The following is a 21,449-nucleotide window of genomic DNA, read 5'->3' on the forward strand; positions in this document are numbered from 1 at the left end:
ACTGCCCAGGGTAGTTTCATCAAACAAACACTTTTCACGAAACGGTGTTGATTTCGCACTTAGCAACGGGGGTTTGACCCTGATATAACGACCAGGTTCGAAACTGACTCGATTTTCAGTTCAACAACGTTAAAACTAGGTTCGAAACTAGATTCAAACAAACGGTTTGACAGCAGTTAGGATGGAAACTGGGTTAGGCTTGGCATAAAGCGAAAACGACATTAAAGTTTACATGATTTGTTACTTATTGTAATATTGACCGAACCCTTCTTCAATTTATTCGAGAAGGAAGGAAGCTATTTGAAGCAAAAACTTTCCGGGTTGTTATGAAAAAATTCAAAATCCAAAACGCGCGAAATCCGCGTGAAGTCTAAAACTAAAACGCGCGATATTCGAGCGAAGCGAAGCGTGAATACGTCTCACTTTACTATGGGACGCCTTTTCAAAATTCGCCCCTTAGAAGAAACAACATAATTCTTTCTTCATGCCATCAGTAATATGGTTAGCAAATTATGATTCAATTTTCAATAGCGTAAGATAACCATAAATAAACAAAAATTTAGTTCTCTCAAACTTTTGGAAACAACGAGGAAAATTCACCACGCTTGTTTGTTTGTTTTTTTTTTTTGGCATTAAAAATGCCTGACTCTTCACTATACGGGGCCGGAGGAGTAACCTTTGGGTGTCATAATTTTGAACGTTAATATCTCAGTCATTTGTTGATGGATTGATATACAATTGATTCGGAAATATTTAACTTAAACTTATGAGGTAACGTCGTTTAATTATTTCATTTGCATACCGTTGAAAAATTGGTTTGAATTGACCTATGTTTTCACGAGCCAATGACAGTCGCAGTGTATGATGTCATAATTTCGTCCGATTTGCGCAGTATGAACTATAGCACCATAAAGAATCTATAAATATATGTCTGAATACATTTATTCTTTAGTTTACAAATAGCTGCTTGAGTTGGAAATTGATTTAGTGTTATGAACCATATTATATTGGTCTAATCTTGCTTTCAAGAATCTCATAGAAGGGATACAGACTAAATGTAGCAAAAACAATACAATGCAATGCAAATCGTTATGCGGTATCATTTTGAACAAGTTGTTGTCCCACCAGGAAACGCCTCAAAAGATTCAGAACTTAGTACAATTAAGTTGCACTGATTCACATATATAGAATTATCAGACGCAATAAAATATAGTATCAAAGATAAGCTCAAGATAAGCTGATCTGCGATTGCACATGTATCATTTGAATCTCTACTAAACTCGGGTCACCGCCAGTTTCAGTTAAATTATCATTTGCATCAAAACAACAAGCGTTGTAACTGTGGATATGTTCGTTCATGTATTAATAATATCAAGTTACAATATGAGCAAAATTAAGGAATTTGGTTGCGTATGCATTGGTTCCTTAATATGCAAAAGTGAAAATCAATTAAAGTAGCAAAATATATTATGCGGACTGTGTCACATATTTTCTTCCTTGTGTTGCTGCCATTCTATTTTCAGACACTTTCCGAATATTATCGACGCTTTCTAACGAAGTATCAATTAAATTACACTATTACTGAGTTTATTGGTTGACGGTTATTCACATTTTTCACATTCACATTTATAAAAAATATATAAAATCTTTTCTAATCGCTGTTCATAAAATGAATAAGTTTGCACGTTCTCTTTCTTGAAAATTATTATGATATAAAACCGTTTTATTTGTCCAGATTTATATCGGAAAGGTTCCTTTTCCCGGTTTATAAGATGTCAATTTATTCCTAATAACAATAGTCCTTTTTTTCGAATTAAATTCATCAGCTCAGGACGAATGTGATATATTAATGTTCACCCAAACTGCATTAAGTTAACCCAAACTGGTGACCAATTCCAGGCATAATAATGCTCGAAACCTAATGACCTATTGTCTATTTCAAGCACTATTAGTCATATCCACTCCGTGATCGATCCAGAGAACATAAAAAATTTCATTTTCTACATTTAACGGGTGGCAACTAAAATTTTGGAATTTTTTCGAGGCCTGTATGCTCAACAACAAACGAGCTCAGAAAGAACTAAGAGTGTGTATGTGTTAGCTCTCTTTCTTCTCTTTCTGCTAGTATTTTCTGTTCTGTTCATGCTTGCTCAGTTTTGCTCAAATTGCCGTCGAAACAAGAAGTATTTCGCGAGCGCATTGTACAGTTCTACGAACTGCACAAAAATCTCGGCAAATAGTATAAGGTACAACATTTTAAAAGCAAAAATGTTGCGGCTTCGACAATATCCTAAGATGCCCAAAAACTGCTCGTAAGGAAGGTAGTGGAAGACCAGCCAAAATTATGGACGCAAAAGGACTTCGTTCTCTTTCTCGTGCCTTCAACAACAACAAGGATTCACTGAGCCAACGGGATGCCTCAAATAAGTTCAACTGTTCTCACCAGTACATCTGCAAAACATTGAAAAGACTCGGAATAAAGTACCGAAAGAAGACACGAGCCCCGGAATATACTGACGCACAGATTTCAACGCTGAATTCCCAATGCCGCTGGTTGATTAAAAAATTTTCCGGAAAAAGTTTTGTTTTGGACGACGAAAGTTACTTCCCTCTTTCGGAGACGCAGATTCCCGCAAACGATCGATACTATTCAACGGATAGTTCTACTGTACATCCGAACATAAAATATTAGTTTAAACATAAGTTTGAACAGAAAGTGATGTTGTACATTATCATTTCCGAGAAAGGCATTTCTAAGCCATCTGGGTTGTCAATCAATCAAGATGTGTACCAGAACGAATGTTTGAAGAAAGTTTTGATCCCGTTTTTTTTTTCAAAAACATCATGCTGATGGACAATACGTGTTTTGGCCGGATAAAGCGTCATCGCATTGCGCCAAAAAACACAATCGTTCCTGAATACCCATTCGATCCCATTTGTACCCAAAAACCACAACCCGATAAATCTACCTCAGTGTCGCCTAATCGAAGATTTCTTCGGGGTTTTGAGCTCCTTGGTGTACAAAAATAACTGGAGAGCCACGAATTGCTAACAGTTGATTGGTAGAATCAAGAGATGCATTCACAAAGTTGACATGAAGGCCGTACTACGCTCCTGTTCCGACATCAAACGGAAGCTTCGCCGAACATCCGATTACGGACCGTTTTCAAATGCTCACTATTTTTTTCAACGATGAACAATGTATCTTTAATTTCAATAAATCAGATCTTCTTCAAGTATGTTTGTCTTTTTTGACAGCTTGAGAAAGAAATTCCAAAATTTTAGTTGCCACCCGTTGTAAGCGAACAATCGATTTCGGTATGTTATGATTATATCCAACTTCTTTACCTTGTAAAAAGTATAAATTGGCTCCAACCCCCATCCACCAAGCGGGGGTATGCGCCCTGTAGCTCATCATCCGAAAATTAAGGGAGTACCTTCCAACAGGTAATTTTGGAACTAAATTCAGAACCTGGTTTCTTGACTAGAACTCAGTATCTTAATTTAAATTATGAATTCTAGATCTGGATTCTGAAACAAATTTTTAAATCTGAACTCCGCACCAGAAATTTTGAACTGTCTTCGGAATCAGAATTTAATTCCTTAATTCAGTTTCAGAATTTAATCCCTCAATTCATGTTTAGACTTTATTTCCAGAATTCAAAATCTGCTTGCTGGAATTGGATTTGATTTTGAATTCTGGAACTGTAATTCAGGATCGGAATTTTTGTTGAATCTGCTGTTGTGAGCTCTAGAGCTAATCTCACCAACTGAATTATTGATCTGGATATCAACCCGGAATTTCGCAACTGAATTCGGCGTTCTTTAATTCATACCGCTTTCGTTTTTGAACCTCCTGGCGGGCGACTCTGAATCCGAGTAAAACGAACACGTGTTACACGCCCTAAACAACAACTCATAGAAAAAAGAAAAAATGCATGTCGTGTTGCGAACCGAGAAAATTTTCAGAGCAAAAATACACGATCGGAGTCCGACCGATGCTAGAACAAACACCTCAAAAGTTGTTTGGACGACTCTGGGTCAACTCTCGGGCTGCTCTGATCAATAAACGAAAACGGTATCAGTTTCAGTTCTTGAATGTCCAGAATTCAGATTCTGGTTGTAAACGTCGGATGAATATCACAAATCATTTTTTTTTATTAGAACCATTTAAATATTCCTAAAGGACTATGCGAAGCGTTTCTCCACTGTGTATGTACATACTTTAGAACACCACCGTTACTTCGCTGCGTAAGCCTGTCGGTCATTTCTTTGGAAATGAGATTTTTTATCACAAACAATATTTGTGACCATATAGCATTCCATTTATTATGTTCTTCCGGATTAGGACGGGAGACGCAAGCACATATATCGAAAAGTTTTTGTAATTCCTGGTAACATCTCAGCTGAAATTAGCCATTTGTGAGACTCGAGATCTGAGAGCATACAATCGAAGTTTTATGCACTGAAGAAAACATTTGCTAGAGCCGCTGCCTCGTAAACTTTGGTTTTAGAAAGGTGAAAATTTACCAATTCGGCCAGCTCGACCAATTGCTGAAACGTTTTCCAATCTTTAATTTTTTGGGATTTCATAAAATTTCAAAAATTTTCAAAGAAATTTTTTTTAACAAATTCCCCATTTCGTCTTTCATTCATCAGTGCATAACAGTTCATGTTTAACTGCCACGTCACTTAGCGGTTCAACTTAAAACGCCAAGCAGACGTAAAGTTACTCCTAATGTGAGATGAACAAATTTCATTGAAAACCCGTTGATATTTCTGGCCGATGATGACATGCCGATCGATATCTTTAATGTGCATATTAATGAAAAGACGCCCAAGGTCAGACAGAATTGTTGTAATTGTTGTTATTAAATTTATCCAATGGCCGCTACCATAAATTATAGCCGTCACAATAAACAAAGCAGAAAAAGCACTTCCTTGTATAGACGTACGCGCTGATAAACTTTCAAGTTCAAGATTTACAACCCCTCTGACATCACCTTATAGGACAAAAGGACAAAAGGTTGTCTTCCTTTCGATTATGAGCCAGGCACACGCAACTTGGGTAACCCTCCCGGTGGTGAGATTGCGTAATGCCTGCGGGGCCGAGCAGTCCTTCGGCTGTGCCAATAAGGCATAAAACCTCTTAGTGCCAATCTGGAAATGGACAAGGTAAATGGGCCTTCGCATTTCACTGATTGCCAGGCAAATCGCGGGTTTGTCATTCGCCGAGACAAGCTGTCATGTATGCAAATTTAAGGTAATGCTTAACGTTTATGCGTTGCTAATTTGCCACTATGTGCAAGCTAAGATCATAATTTAGTACAGAGAAGAAGAAAAAAAAAGTGCGGTTCCCCTTGCTGAGGTGACATAATCAATGGATGAATCAATTTTACTTACGCGCCACCAGACTAGAAGCAGCCGTCGTTTAGATTCAAGAATTGTATGAGCTCGGATAGCGTCGTCATCGTCGTCGTCGTCGTTACGGAGCTAGAGCTGTTAATGATGCTGTTTTCTCATCGCCTACTTCACCGTGCTGTGACACTAGCAGTTGAATAAATGATCAGCTTCAAGTTACAGTAGTCATGCATAACTTCCTCTTAACAGTAGGCTTGTCGTCAAGCAGAACTATAAACAGAGTGAGTTATTCAATGTTATTTCCTGGGTAACAAATCGAAAACGATTAAAATTTTCTCGTTGTCGGATCATCATCGTGTCGAGAGGTTTCAGGAATAGTTTTGGTTAATTCTTTCCGTGGCCTCGGATACATCCTGTCTCACTTCATCAGAATTTTATGTCCGAATTGCCAGCATCAAACAGCATAGAGAAGCCTTTGGCCGACAAACCGATCGTCCACATCCGTGAATACACAACGATTTACTTGATTCTTCAAATGTTTTCGTTTCAATAAACTGAAACTGCTCCAGGATAGTTTCTTCAAACAAACACTTCTCACGAAACTGTGTTGGATTCGCACTTAGCAACGGCGGTATGTGAGTAAACCCGATATAAAAATCAGGTTCGAATTTCAGTTTGATAAAATTGAAACTAGGTTCAAAACTGTCTTCCAAAAAACGATTTGACAGCAGTTAGAGTTGAAACTGGGTTAGGTACGGCATCAAGCGAAAACGACATAAGTTGTCGCATGGACGTTCACTCACTTTACGTATACCTCACCGACCGTTTTTGCACTTTTCAATTTGCGACTTTGCCGTGATATGATTGAAGATTGATGACTTCTATCGCTAATAACAGGTGATTTATCTTCTTTGTTCTATTTTGTTTACCTTAAAAAACACTCTGATGCTCTTTTCCAATTCATCCAATCATTCGTAGAGCTTGCGCCAATGTTAAAGAATTAGATTATTTGTTTTATTTTCTTTTGGCGATGAGTTTTGTTTTCCTTTATGAGTAAGTTCTAAGGTTGTTCGCAACGCTGTTTTATTAGGTATGGGTTGAACTATTTTAGATCTGCGACTAAACCATGTCAATCACAACACTAAGATCTAGTTCTATTTTTCGAGCACAAATTTGAAACATATTCATACAAATATCGCTCCATGATGCTGGAAACACATACAGGGCAATCTTTTTAGTTCTTTTCACTGTGGAACACGGTTTTAACAGGCATTTTTTCGTCATTTTTCAAATTTTAATTTGCAATCGCAAAACAAAACAACCACACGGCAACTGTCAAAAATGAATTTGATTCATCGACAGTTCATTTGTGTCGTCATCGTGCAAAACCTAATTAGGTTTTGCACGAACATGACATAACCTCACAAAAATGAACTTTTTTGACAGTCGACGTGTACTTGTTTACAGTTTAAAAGTTCATCAGAAGTTCATCGTTCGAATGTAAAAATTGAAAGTCGCCCCACACTCAACAGATTATTATACATATATCGCTCCTTGATCCTCGAAACACATACAGGGCAATCTTTTTAGTTATTTTCACTGTGGAATACGTTTTTAACAGGCACTTTTTCGTCATTTTTTTTCAATTTTTAACTTGCAGTCGCAAAACAAAACAAGTACACGGCAACTGTCAAAGATGAACTTGATTCATCGGCAGTTCATTTGTGTCGTCATCGTGCAAAACCTAATACCCACAAATGAACTACCGATGAATCAAGTTCATCTTTGACAGTTGCCGTGTGCTTGTTTTGTTTTGAGACTGCAAATTGAAAATTGCAAAATAACGAAAAAGTGCCTGTTAAAAACGTGTTCCACAGTGAAAAGAACTAAAAAGATTGCCCTGTATGTGTTTCCAGCATCATGGAGCGATATTTGTATAAATCTGTTTAGTGTGAGGCAATTTTTCAATTAAAACGACGAATTTCTGACGAACTTTTATACTGTAAACAAATACACGACGATTTTCCGAAAAAAAAGTTAATTCTGTTCATTTTTTGTGAGGTTATGTTATGTTCGTGCAAAACCTAATAGTTATGGTTTGTTATGATAATGAACTGGAAAAAGTTTGCTTCGTTACGAGAAACGAAAACGATACAACTTTGTACATTCGGTAAGTTTTCATTCATTAAGGGCCAATTTACAATCTTAGGAAAACGGCCATTATTGATCGGAAATTCAAAAGAGAAATATCTGTTTGTTTTGTATATTTTTCCGAACAAACTGACATTATTTTTGTCTTGAAGATTCATCAAGCAGTTGCGGAGGAACCTGCTTTTTTCGTTTTTCACTAAGGACTGAGGCCAGTAGGTCACGTATAATCACGTGTCTCGCTCTGCGTATTACATTTCTCTCCATGCTCTCTCGCATATGTGCAAAATGACTCTCGATGAGCCGGGTTCCCAGAAAAGTTTCGATATTGTCGTGAATACGACTTACTTTACTATGGGGTGCCTTTTCAAAATTAGCGATATGGAAGAATGGCCAGAACTTAATCGTGAATATCTCGACTTGTATTAATGGCAGCAACATAATTCTTTCATCAAAAATATGATCAGGAATTTTGGATAAAATTTTGAACAGTGTGAGATAACCACAAACAACTCAAAAATTAAGTTTTCTCAAAATTTGAAAACAACGTGGAAAACTCTTTATTTTTGCTTGGGTATTTTGCGCAAGGATGACGATTTTGAGGTAGTCAGGCACATATCTTCAACTGATTGCGTATAAAAGGCGAACCGTGGTCGAAAATCGATCATTTCTTCTTGTGCGTTGGATGGAAGCGGACGTCGTGGGAATGATTTAATCAACCAGCAGCTTCGGAGAGTGCATTTTCTGCGTGGTTAAAAACCTGAAACGCTCAGGTCGTAACTCTCATTTGGACTTCAGTCGTCCGGTGGAGCAGATGGCAATGAAAGCAGGCCTTTTGCGTGGTATAAAGCCTCAAACGCTTAGGTCGTGCTTTCATTTGTACTCCAATCGTCAGGTGGAGCAGTCGTCAATGCTTTCATTTGGACTTCGGTCGTCAGTCGCTAGTAATAATAACAGATCTTTAACCTTGTACAAAACCTCAAACGTTCAGGTCGCAGAGCCAGTTTCCCTTCGAAGAAGATCGATTACATCATCCTGTCGTTTGCATTGCAGCAAAAAACCACGGTAAATGCACAACAATGTGGAACATTATACACAATCAGCCCTTCTAATGGCTCTAAATGTTACCTAAAGAACTATAAAGATGGCTTCTTTGTAAATCGAAAATCGAAATTATCTGTGTAGTGCAAATCTAATATAATTTGATCAGTTTTTTGCAATTTGCATAGTTCTAAATTCGCAACAGTGTTTAAAATCGTTTATATCCAATCAGTGTTTAATATCTTAGAAAATTATACAATTTGGCTCTTCTGGGATGCCAGAAATTAATCTCGTACAGCATTTTGATAGTATCTATTACTAAAATATTAAAATCCGAAATGAAATAAAGAATTATGCGAAATTTTACTTCACTATACTGTATACGGCCCATTTTTCAACCAGTTGTAGTTTGTAGTAAACTTTCTGCAGATTTGCTATATAACATGCATAGCACCGGCTCAGAAGCCATTCATTTCGAATTTGGCTGTCGTTGTCATCGTGTTCATTATGGTGCGATCGAGGAATCTCCAAACGAAATACTAAGCTTGTTACCGCAAGCGGAGGAAGCAGGAGACTCCAACAGAACACATATCAGTTTCGCATTCATGGACAACAGCTCATCCTGGAAATAGAAGACGAAAGTCAGTGGTATCCCTCGGAAGTCAATGGTATCCATAGGAATTTGAACTCAACTCGTCACTCTCCAACACGAACGCCTTCATAAAAGGTTCTTTTCAGAACCACCATTATTTTATCATAAGGAACTATACTGGTTATTTCGTAATATTAGTGTGTCAGAATGTTTAATGTAACTAATCTGTACTGTAGTTTAGGTGTTTCGTTTCAAATTTTAGTAGTGTAAAAGGGCAAAACTGGCACAATTTACACTATCGATCAACTAATTTATATTCGGAAGTGTAAAGTAAAAGTGTCAGTTTTATTCGTATTCTCGACATCCAGTTATGTCTCTGACATTACACACCCGTAGTTTTTTTCGGTTACAAGTTTGACTACATCAATGGGTCGAATGGGATTGCATAGAATGTGGCTCCATCAAAAAAGCTACCGCTTGTTTGGCAGCCTTGCTAAGCCGATTTTATTTCTCTCTCATTTTCCGTTACGTTACCAGGAAACTGAAACAGAAAAAATGGCGCGTGCATGAAAATCGACTTACCTTCACAAAAATAACATTCACTTTATTTTTATTGCGACAACACCTATGTTTTTATGCACTTATCGCATTTAAATTAAATTATCTAAACTTTGTAAGGACAAATATTTGATCCATGCTTTTGAAGGCGAAATATTCAATGAACAAGTTGAAAGACGGCATTTTCATCAATGCAATTCTTCCGTCAAAAAAAGACTTTCCCGACCGCTAAAGTCAATGAATCATTCTGGAATTTTTACAGAATAATCTAAACTAATTATCTAAGAGATTGTCAGTTGAGTTTTTTGATATTCGACACCGTTTCTGAGAAAATCAGATTCGAAGCGTGAAAATAGCGCTCTAAAACATCCTAAAACACACTGGCCTCAGACCTTAATAGCAGTTTTCCTGAGATTGTAATTAGAACCCTTATTAATCAATTACAAGATTTTCTAGAATTACGGAAAATACTCGGATAGAAAACGAAAACATGTGCGGAATACATCTCAGACAACTCATTGCATCAATTTTACACAGAAGCATTAAGAATTGACAAATTTCGGGGTGTCATTCAATGCCAATACGATAGAGAAAATTCTTCAAACGATCCAATGAAATTTCAAGACAATGATTTACGCAACTAGAACTACAGCTCATAGATAACTTGATCCTACACGGAATCGCAAAACTATTTTATTTTTAATATTTTCCACTCAATTTAAGTGGCTCCAAATAGTTTCCATAAATCCCAAGCAAAAATATACTTAAAAATGAGTTATATCTCTATACAAAACTAAACAAAGCACGCTGTGTGCTAGACGGTGGTGTTTTCTTCTTCCGTACCAGCACGTACCGCTGCATACCGGTTTTGCATAATTTTGTATGACAGTTTGAAAGTTTTAATACTCATTCCCCTATAGTTTCGGAACCGGAAGTAGGATCTGGATGAAATTTGAATTATGATTTATGAAAATCGGTTTAACCATTGCTGAGAAATCGAAGTAAGTTCCGTTTTTGGAGCATTTCTCCACTATTACCGGTGCATTCGGACGCGGAAACCACGGACTAGTAGTCCCAAAGTAGGTTTATATATTCACTAACTAACTGCCAAATTTGCACCTCGTTTCGCCATCGCTTTTGAAAAAATGCTCATGAAATTTTTCATTTATCGCGCTATAATAATAGAACCAAAAGTCGGATCTGAATCAACTTTTCGGGGACTTTTTAGAGAATTTCAAGACATTTTATTTGCATCTTAGTTTGTAAAAGTCGGTTAAGAAATTGCCGAGAAAATTGAGTGCGCATTTTCTCATAGATTTGCACAAACCTGGATTCGAATGAAGACAAAATTCAATTGCGACCTATGGGACCATAAGAGCTTTCGTTTGAATCTAAATTTGTGAAAATCAGTCACATAATCTCTGAGTAAGTGAGTGAATTTTTTTTACAGTTTTTTGGAGCATATCACCCTGTGATTCCGGAACCGGAAGTCACATCGGGATAAAATTCAATAGCGACATTCCTTGGAATCTGAGTTTGTGAAACTCGGTTCTGCCATCTCTGAGAAAATCTAGTGACATTATTTGTCACACACACACACCCATACATACATACATACATACATACACACACCATCGGCTGTACTCTCGGTAATTTAAATCTTCGAATCACATGTCTCCATACGAAAATTAAATAATAGTTCCCCTAATACTAAGGCTAGAAAGCTATCAAAAAATTTTTCTTCCAAATTATGATAAAAAACGATATTTTATTCAAACTTAAAATTGATCCTTTATTGTACAAGGTTTGAGCATAATGAAAACCGGATGAAATTCATGAAATTTCGAACGCTCTTCATCAAGTTCCGGACAAGTGTTGCATCGCATTTTTTGGACGCTTGAGCCCAAATTTGTTGGAACTCATGCATGTTCCCAGCTGCCTTACCAGTCTTCTTGAAGACCCTCTTCACGATTGCCCAGTAACGTTCGATGGGTCGAAGCTGAGGGTAAATCGATAGATTTCTGCATTCATAGTTCCGGTAGTGTAAAAAATGGTTGACTTCAAACCACAGGAACATATTGCTTTCCATACCAGTACCTTTCGACCGAATTTTTCCACTTGAATCGACCTGTCCGCATCGCTCACATCTTCCCCAACACTTTGTTGCGAGATTTTCTGCTTCTTGTAGATCTTTTGGTAATTTCGCCTCTTGATACGCTTGATCATTCCGACACTCGTTCCTTCCTTTTTTGCAACATCACGTATTGGCATTGATTTGTTCTTCATGATTAGAGATACAACTTTCTGGTCCAGTTTCGGGTTGGAAGAACCGAGTTTTCTAGTAGCTCATCCAAAGAATAGTGTTTCCCCAAACTTATTAATGATAATTTTAACACTGGCATGATGAATTCCAAATGGCTGATTTTCGCATAGTAATACCCTTCTCACTTAGCCATGTGTCCAAAACCTTAATTTTCACTTCCTTTCCAATTTGCGACATTTTGAAAACGCAGAATTTCAATCGCACAAACAGTAAACAAACAAAAACTGACAGCCAAACGCACAGCATGCTGTGATCTGAACATAAAAAACCATCACAAATACATACGTACAACACAAATGTATGTGGATACCTTATTTTCGTTACACTCCTTAACTGCTTTCTATTACATGTCCTGCAATAACGAGAACAACTTTATTTTCGACAAATTTTAACAGGAGCAAAAAACATACTGCGATCGTTTATCTGTCAGATTTTGTTTTCAGCGCTAAATCCGACACCCATGTTTTCTTCTTCGGCAATGGCTTAGCGGCACATCCATACGCCTTGTGCCGCTCAGCCATATCCGAAGAAGCACAAATCGCAATCGGATTGGTCTAATGTAGTGATGGGCAGAACCGTTCATTTAAAAAAACCGTTCAGCCACTGTAGCACTTCTCCTATGTAGTGATTGAATGCCAAACAGGTCACAACTTGACAGGACCATTGTAAGGATTAATGTAGTGATGAGCAAAACCGTTCATTTTGAAAGAACCGTTCAGAACTAAACAGTTAAATCAAAAGAACTAGCGAAAGAACGAAAGAACTAGTTCTTTTGATTTAACTGTTTAGTTCTGAACGGTTCTTTCAAAATGAACGGTTTTGCTCATCACTACATTAATCCTTACAATGGTCCTGTCAAGTTGTGACCTGTTTGGCATTCAATCACTACATAGGAGAAGTGCTACAGTGGCTGAACGGTTTTTTTAAATGAACGGTTCTGCCCATCACTAGTCTAATGCGAGTTAACTTTATGCTAACCTCTTATTAAGTCCGGAACGCTATTCTCTAGAGATGGGAAATGTCGACTGAAATCGGGTATAGAAAACATCGATATTTCGTAGTCCGATGTCGACATTGTCCATAAATATCGATATTTTTACTCATCAAAGTGGAAATCAACAATAACAAGAAAGTTCATATAAAAAAATTTGCACATGGCTATAAATCTGCAAAACAAAATTCCGATTCCACCAATGAGCAAAATAAGTCATGATTTCGAGGAAAGAGTGTATTTTCTTTTTATGGATAATACAACAATGTATTATCAACGTAACGCATCTTACATTGACGAGCATAAGTTCAGGTGTATTTTTGAGCGTTTTGTGCATACAAATCAGGCGTTACCGTAAAATATGGAAAGATTTCATAACGTGTATTTTTGTGTGTGTTTCTTTGAATAGCCAAATAGTGAATAACAAATATCAATGTTCTTCCAAAGATCAATTTGAATTCAATTCACCTGATTCAATTGCGTTTTAGCAAAACAACACCTAAAATAACGTATTCGTTAAACAGTTTTCTGTTCTGTCATTCGAATTAAAAAAAAAATACAGATTTTAATTGCCAACATGATTCAGATAGCTGACATTATTTAACAATGATATTCCCTATCACTGACCAGACGACCACTTTTTGGGTGCCGTTCAGGGTGTATAGAAAATTGCCAATAATAAAATAATAAAACGTCGTACTTACGTTGATTGGCACATGGTTCAATATACGCGGTGAGATATACTACTACTGAGAAATCGAATGACTGCAGGTCATGATAATTTTTGCTCCAGATTTCATATCTATTTCAAGTTTTCCTCGGTTGATTGGTCTATCTATTACCTTACTTGCCACTTATCGGATTGATAAACGACTACGATTGATTAGGACACCAGCAAACATAGGCTCGTGCCAGGCAGTCAGTCGCGTTCGAAAAACCAATTAAAGAACACGAAAATGGGTGAAGAAGCTCCAGCAGAAGCTCAACATGTTCAGAAAGACTTGTATCATGCCGGTGACGACGTCAGTTCGAAACATTTAGTACCGGACAAGGTAGCATCAGAACCAACAGCTTCTTCCAAACCAGAGGACAAGACAGCTTATCCGTCTGCAACAGTCGAACTCAAAGCAAATGTTGCTCCGGCATACATTCACGAAGCAATGGCTAAAATGGCTCCGGAACTAGGCTTCACCCCCGGTCAATTTCAAGTATCGTTTGAGGTTGGTTCTAGTAAAGGTGATGGTTTTGTAGCGGAAATGTTTCGTGCTCGTATCACCGAGGGTAACCGAAGTATGGTAGTTCTCTGCAAGATTCCACCGACCAATGCAGCTAGACGTAAGCAGTTTAATTCAATGATAGTATTCGATCGGGAAGTATTTGCTTACTCTAGTTTCCTTCCTGCGATATACGAGTTTCAACGAGAGAAAGGAATCACTGAAGAACAAGGTGTTGGATTTTTCAACACACCTCACTGTTACTTGGCCTACTGTGATGCAACTAAGGAAGAATCTGTCATCGTGATGGATGACTTACGACTGAAGGACTATCGAATGTGGAACAAAATGGTACCGGTTAACTACGAGCATACCAAACTATTGATGGTTCAGCTGGGAAGATTACATGCTCTGTCGTTTGCACTAAAAGACCAGCGCCCGGATGTATTTGAGAAGTTTAAAGTACCGGATCCTATGACAGAGGCCTTTCAGAAGAATCCTCCATTTATTGATATGATGTGTATGACACTTGATCGAGCATTGACAACGTTAGAACCGAACGAAGAAATAGCTCGCCAAAAGTTATTGAAACTAAAAAGTACCATGTTCAATGACATGGTAAACTTAACCGATGCGAATCCAGTGGAACGGTATGCCGTCGTTGGTCATGGTGATTGTTGGAGTAATAACATGATGTTTTCATACGAGGTGAGTGCCGTACCAGAACAGGATCAAGAGAATTATTTTTTTCTACATTTTTTCACAACTTCCAGAAAGGAGTTCCCACCGAGGTGATTTTATTGGACTGGCAGATATGTCGCTACGTATCACCGACCCTGGATATATTGTATTTTTTGTTCTGTTGCACCGATGGTGAATTCCGGGCGGCGCACTACGACGAAATGATCCGCATCTACTACGCATCACTCCGAACGCTGCTGGAGAAACTCGGTGGCGATTCGACAAGACAATTCCCATACACTGCCCTCCTGAGGCAACTGAAGCAGTACGGCAAGTTCGGTGTGATAATGGCATTGTTTTTGGTGCCGATGATGTGCATTGAAAACACCGATTTGCCCGATTTGGATGCTGAGGCAGAAAAGTTCGAGCAGACTCAACAAATCAATAATGAAATGTTCGCTGTGACCGAGAAAAGTGAGGTGAAATACCGAAAACGAATGTCGGCAGTCATCAGAGATGCGATTAGGTTCGGTTATCTGTAGGAAACATATATTTTATGTAGGAACACGTGTATGAGCCTTATCTCGTCATTTTTTTTGTAATTTTCGAACATCTTGATTTGATGATAAGGAACGGTTTATAAAATGAGTAGGCACTTGAGATGGTCTAGTAGGCAATTTTGAAATCTGGAACCCGACCCGTGCCCAATTGAAAATAAAACATCTTTACCCGACCCGAATTTGAGGATGATGTGTTTTTTTTCGAATCCAAACCCAACCCGTGTCTGATACAGAATAAAAAATCTGTATCCGACCCGATCCTGAAAAAAATATTTTTTTCTGTACCCGTAACGGACTCGAACCCGTTAGGTTCATTTCGCGAGTTGGATATCGGGTACGAATTCCCGAAACCCGTTCACCAATTCAAGATAAAATTGTTAGTAGTATGAGATAACCACAAATAACTCCAAATTAAAGTTTTCTAAAATGTTTGATATGAACGAGCATTAAGGTAAAACTCAGAGCTAAAATAATGCCGTTTTCGTTTATTGATCAGAGCAGCCCGAGAGCTAACCCAGAGTCACCCAAACAACTTTTGATATGTTTGTTTTAGCAACCTGGGGTCGCCCTAGATCGGACTCCAATCACGTAGTTTCGCACTGAAAATTCCATGCGAGTTTGTTAATTTTTTCTTTTTTCTATGAGTTGTTGTTTAAGGCGCGTACCAAGTGTTCGTTTTATTCGGAGTTAGGGTCGCTCGCGTGTAGGTTCAAAAACGAAAACGGTATAAGGCGTGCAAAATTTTCAATCGCATGAATTGAACGAGCAAAGCGTATCGTGCAAAAACCGACACAGAGAAATACGAAGTATTCTCTGTGATTGAATGCAGGAAATAGGGTAACAGAGATATTTTGGCCCACTTTAGGAAGCAGTTGCACAATATTGTGAAATAAGTGTATTAATTCAATACAATATGGACAAATTTCAAACAGAGATTGCTAATACACATGTTTTCTACGACAGGAAGCATGTTGTGACATAATACTATCGAGGATGTGTTTGTAATTATCGTTTTTAAATATCGTGTTTATTGTTTATTTCCGCCATCCCATTAACCCCTTAACGCTCAAGAGAATATGTTTTCCTTCTATAAAAATCGTTATAGATTCTTCAATTACTATTAAATTGATGTTTTTTTCACTGAATGTTAAAGAAAACTTAACAGATCGGCTGAAAAGTTCGTATCGTTTCTATGAGAGGGCGCCACTAGAATTAAATCCATATCATTTTCAGTTAGTACCAACCTTCAAAAGATACGTGTATAAATTTGACAGCTGTCTGATTATTAGTTTGTGAGATATTGCATTTTGAGTGAAGCTACTTTTGTTATTGTGAAAAAAAAAATGAATTTCGTGTGTTGATGAAACACTACTTTTTGATGAAAAAAAGTGCCGCCGATACCAAAAAATGGCTTGATGAGTGTTATCCAGACTCTGCACTGGGCGAAGCAACAATTCGTAAGTGGTTTGCAAAATTTCGTACTGGTAATATGAGCACCGAAGACGATGAACGCAGTGGACGTCCAAAAGAGGCTGTTACCGATGAAAACGTGAAAAAAATCCACAAAATGATTTTCAATGACCGTAAAGAGAAGTTGATCGAGGTAGCTGACACCCTAAAGATATCAAAGGAACGTGTTGGACATATTATTCACGAATTATTGGATATGAGAAAGCTTTGTGCAAAATGGGTGCCACGTGAGCTCACAATCGATCAAAAACAACAACGAATTGATGATTCTGAGCAGTGTTTGGAGCTGTTATATCGAAATAAAACCGAAACCGATCGTCGATATATAACAATGGACGAAACATGGTTCCATCACTTCACTCCGAAGTCCAATCGACAGTCTGCTGAGTGGACTGCACGCGATGAACCGAACCCAAAGCGTGGAAAGACTCAACAATCGGCCGGCAAGGTTATGGCGTCTGTATTTTGGGATTCGCATGGTATAATTTTCATCGACTACCTTGAAAAGGGAAAAATCATCAACAGTGACTATTATATATAGCGTTATTAGAGCGTTTGAAGGACGAAATTTCAAAAAAACGGCCCCATTTGAAGAAGAAAAAAGTTTTATTTCATCAAGGCAATGTCACAAGTCGATGAAAACCATGCTGAAATTGAACGAATTGGGCTTTGAATTGTTCCCTCATCCACCGTATTCTCCAGATTTGGCCCCCAGTGACTTTTTTCTGTTCTCAGACCTCAAGAGAATGCTCGCTGGTAAAAAATTTAGAAGCAATGAAGAGGTAATCGCTGAAACTGAGGCCTATTTTGAGGCAAAGGACAAATCGTACTACAAAAATGGTATCGAAAAGTTGGAAGATCGCTATAATCGCTGTATCGCCTCTGATGGCAATTATGTTGAATAATAAAAACGAATTTTGGCAAAAAAATTTGTGTTTCTATTAAACGATACGAACTTTTCAGTCGAACTCTTATTTCCGAGGCGACAAATGTGTTTCTGAACTAATAAGTAAAAAGAACTATCAATCTTTATTGCACTAAATAGTTTGTACAAAATGACGTATAGAAAATAGAACACATAATAAATGTGTTATGTGCAATGTCCACAAATACATGAAATCGTTTCGTAGAATGCCATAACTAACTATCTATTTAACTATTCTGATAATTAAAGCAATTAAAGCAATAAATTAAATTACGATATAATGAACCCAACTCTTCTTTTATTTATTTCTAAGAATCATAGGGGAAAATATTTCCCATGAAATTATAGGAAACTTATGCACAAAAAGCAAAGTCTTGGCATTACATTCCTTTCGTGGAATTTGGCCTTTCTGTTTCAACAGACTTCGCAGCCGATTCTTAGTGTACAGAATCATTGCATGGCTAGTACTATGGATCCTACTGACACTAAGAATCCTTCCAGATCGGGACTAGAACATACGACAGCTGGCTTGTAAGACGAGCGTCCTATGCATTGAACCGCAAACCCGAAACAACTTATGCACCCTGCTATGTATTTCTGGTGTTATTCTCCCAATTTGCACCCCAAAAGCTTTAATATTATCTTGTACTGACATACTTCGTCCTGCACATCTTATGGTCGTGAAAGGGTTAACCTTCCCGAATAAATTGCAGCAAAATACGCGTATGAAGCGAGAGGACTAGTGTTTGATGGACAGAGAAGATGTTTGGATGTAAGGTATCGGTCGGGTGACGGCCAGGATGTAGACCATGTTCGATGTACGTTGCTACTATGTCTGTTTCGAGTTTTAGTGTGGCTAAAGCAAGATCAGAGTGGCGAAATGGTAGCGCGTATGCACGGAATGCATAAGAACGCAGGTTCGAGTCCTGTCTCTGAGCGTATCTTTTTCCAAAAATTCATCTTTTCTGTTAGTTTTTCTTTCACTTGGCTTCTCCAATATATATTTCCGCTCAGTCATTGCAAAAACGGAGCAAAATACTGTTCAAAATTATTTGAGTGTGCTCATCCAACTGTTTTAGCGACCGAACAAAAACATGACTGTAAATCTAATGGATTTTATTATATCCCAGAGAAGACTTGCCACTTTATCCAATTGAGTTATAGATGCATTGAGTAAATGTGGATACATCTTTCTATTAGCCCAACACGTAAACATAACTGTTATATTGCTTTCTGCAGGACCCAGGTCGAGACCTTATATACATTTTTTTCTCCACGTGTATAAATCACTTTATCGATAGCTGGATCAAGATAGAAGGAAGACTCATCGCCATTCAGTACACCGTCGGCCCTCATAAGGACTTCAGAGAGCCCTTCTTCTTCCAAAATAGCTAACACCTCCTTCAACCTATTCCGAACATTGAGCTCTGTAAAATTGTTGTGGACAATCAGTATCCTTTCGTTTTTTGGACATGGCGTAATTTTTAATTATAAAATATTGTTTTGCTTTTATTTCCATAAACCTTACTTCATATTGCTCGTAATTATTGACTTTCTTCATTACACACAAAACACGTCGTAATATGAATATGAGATGAAATATTATTTGAAAAATGATGGCGAAAATTTAATCTCCTCTTTATTTCGATTTCTTAAATCGAAATTTTTTGGCAAAAAAGTCCTAACTTTTCATTATACGGGACCGGGTGTCAATTAAAAATTTCAAAAATAGCTGCGTAACCTTTTTCTGAATTGATATAATTTAACATCCAATCGATTCGGAAACTTTTAACTTAAACATGTATGGAAACGTCGTTTCAGCAATTCAATAGCATACTACAGGGTCCGCCATGTAACTTTTTTTTTAAAACATGCAATAAAACACAAACGGTTCATCAATTTATTTTTTCATATTAAAGTACAATCCTTCCGGTTAATTGTGGAATATAATTTCATGCATTGGCTGGCCTTGCAGTACCGCATACGGTCGGTCCAGTTTTTTAGTACATTTTCGATTGTATGCAGCTTTATTTCAGCTATGGCTGCACGAATGTTGTTCTTCAAGGCTTGAATTGTCTCTGGCTTGTCCACATAACACTTATCTTTGACAGCCCCCAAAGATAATAGTCTAATGGCGTCAAAACACAGCTCCGAGGCGGCCAAACGACATCCGAATTTCGACTGATCATTCGATCTTCGAAGACTGTGCGCAGAATATCGATCGTAGCGTTGGCTGTGTGACACGGAGCGCCGTCTTGTTGGAACCAAATGGTGTCCAAGTCTTCTTCTTCAAGTAACGGGAAGAATCAATCGCTAATCATGGCGCGGTAGCGCTCGTCATTGACCGTGGCGGTGGTTCCTGCCTCATTTTTGAAGAAAAATGGCCCAATGATGCCGCCAGACCAAAATCCGCACCAAATCGTCACTCTCTGAGGATGCATCGGCTTCTCCATGATAACGTGCGGGTTTTCCGTCCCCCAGATGCGACAATTTTGCTTATTAACATACCCACCGAGATGAAAATGTGCCTCATCCGAGAAGATGATTTTTTGGCATTTTTCATGAGAAGAGTTCTCTACCTAGTGTAATCTAAATAGTCTTCTGCCATTTAAATAGTCTCATAATATCAAATCAGTCCTAGAAAGTCGATTTTCCAAAATAACAACATGTTTTGAGTTGACACTAAATATTGACGTTTACTGAAATTCTAAGACTTTTTAGCATCGATTTTTTTTATTGATTTTGAATATCTGAAAATTTTTCCCGAACAGTCGATTCTATCAAAAAAAAATTTTCGGAGTGACACTAAATCTCGATCTTTCATGTAATTCCAAGACATTCAGCATAAAAAAAAATTTCGATTTCGGAATTCTGATGTACCTCTCCCATATGGTGATTTTTCAAACCTTAACCGCCGGGCAGAACCCTTTACCCATATCCGATTTGACTCAAATTTTGCATTGAGACTTTTTTCGAGGTACTCAAACTTTTGAGCACTATCGCTTTACGATATTAGAGGTGACCCCAAAATATTGGCATCCGTCTATACGAGCGGTAAAAAACAACGTCGGTTACGTCACTTATACCATCATATCTCCGGAACCAGAAGTCACAGCCATTTGATATTCGAGCTTGATCAATGGCCCAACAGTAGCTTTCATACGAGCCTAAGTTTGATGAAATCAGTTAAGCGATCTCTGAGAAAATTGAGCGGTAAAAAAACAACGTGAGGGGAGTGATGGTTAAATGAAATTTCTTGAAGTGAAATTTTTTTTGATGTCAAATGTCTTAGAATTACATCAAACGTCAAGATTTTGTATTATCTCGAAATATTTTTTTTTGGGACTTGCAAGATTTCCGAAATCGAAATTCGTTGTGGTCGAATGACTTAGAATTGCATGAAAGTTTTCCAAGATAACACCAGAACTCCACGTTTCACGCCATTCTAAGACATTTGGTATCAAAAACAAATTTCGATTTCGGGAATCTCATTTTTTTCAAATTAGTTTTATGCAATTCTAAGACATTTAACATCAAATAAAAATTTCGATTTTGAAAATCTGAAAATATCCATAATGTCCCATA

General features: G+C 37.7%; 2 protein-coding genes across 3 annotated transcripts in view; both read left to right on the top strand.

Moving 5' to 3' along the window:
• The window catches only part of LOC131430887 (disheveled-associated activator of morphogenesis 1), a 232,528-nt gene that overhangs the window by 191,464 nt on the left and 19,615 nt on the right, over positions 1–21,449 (top strand). The gene's annotated exons all lie outside the window — the stretch shown is intronic.
• Positions 13,519–15,648, top strand: LOC131430888 (uncharacterized). The gene is made up of 2 exons (XM_058596136.1): positions 13,519–14,936; positions 15,002–15,648. The coding sequence occupies exons 1-2, from the start codon at positions 13,971–13,973 to the stop codon at positions 15,449–15,451; spliced, it is 1,416 nt and encodes a 471-aa protein (XP_058452119.1). The 5' UTR covers positions 13,519–13,970; the 3' UTR covers positions 15,452–15,648.

Source organism: Malaya genurostris, chromosome 2 (genome assembly GCF_030247185.1).
Source record: "Malaya genurostris strain Urasoe2022 chromosome 2, Malgen_1.1, whole genome shotgun sequence".
Taxonomy (NCBI): domain Eukaryota; kingdom Metazoa; phylum Arthropoda; class Insecta; order Diptera; family Culicidae; genus Malaya; species Malaya genurostris.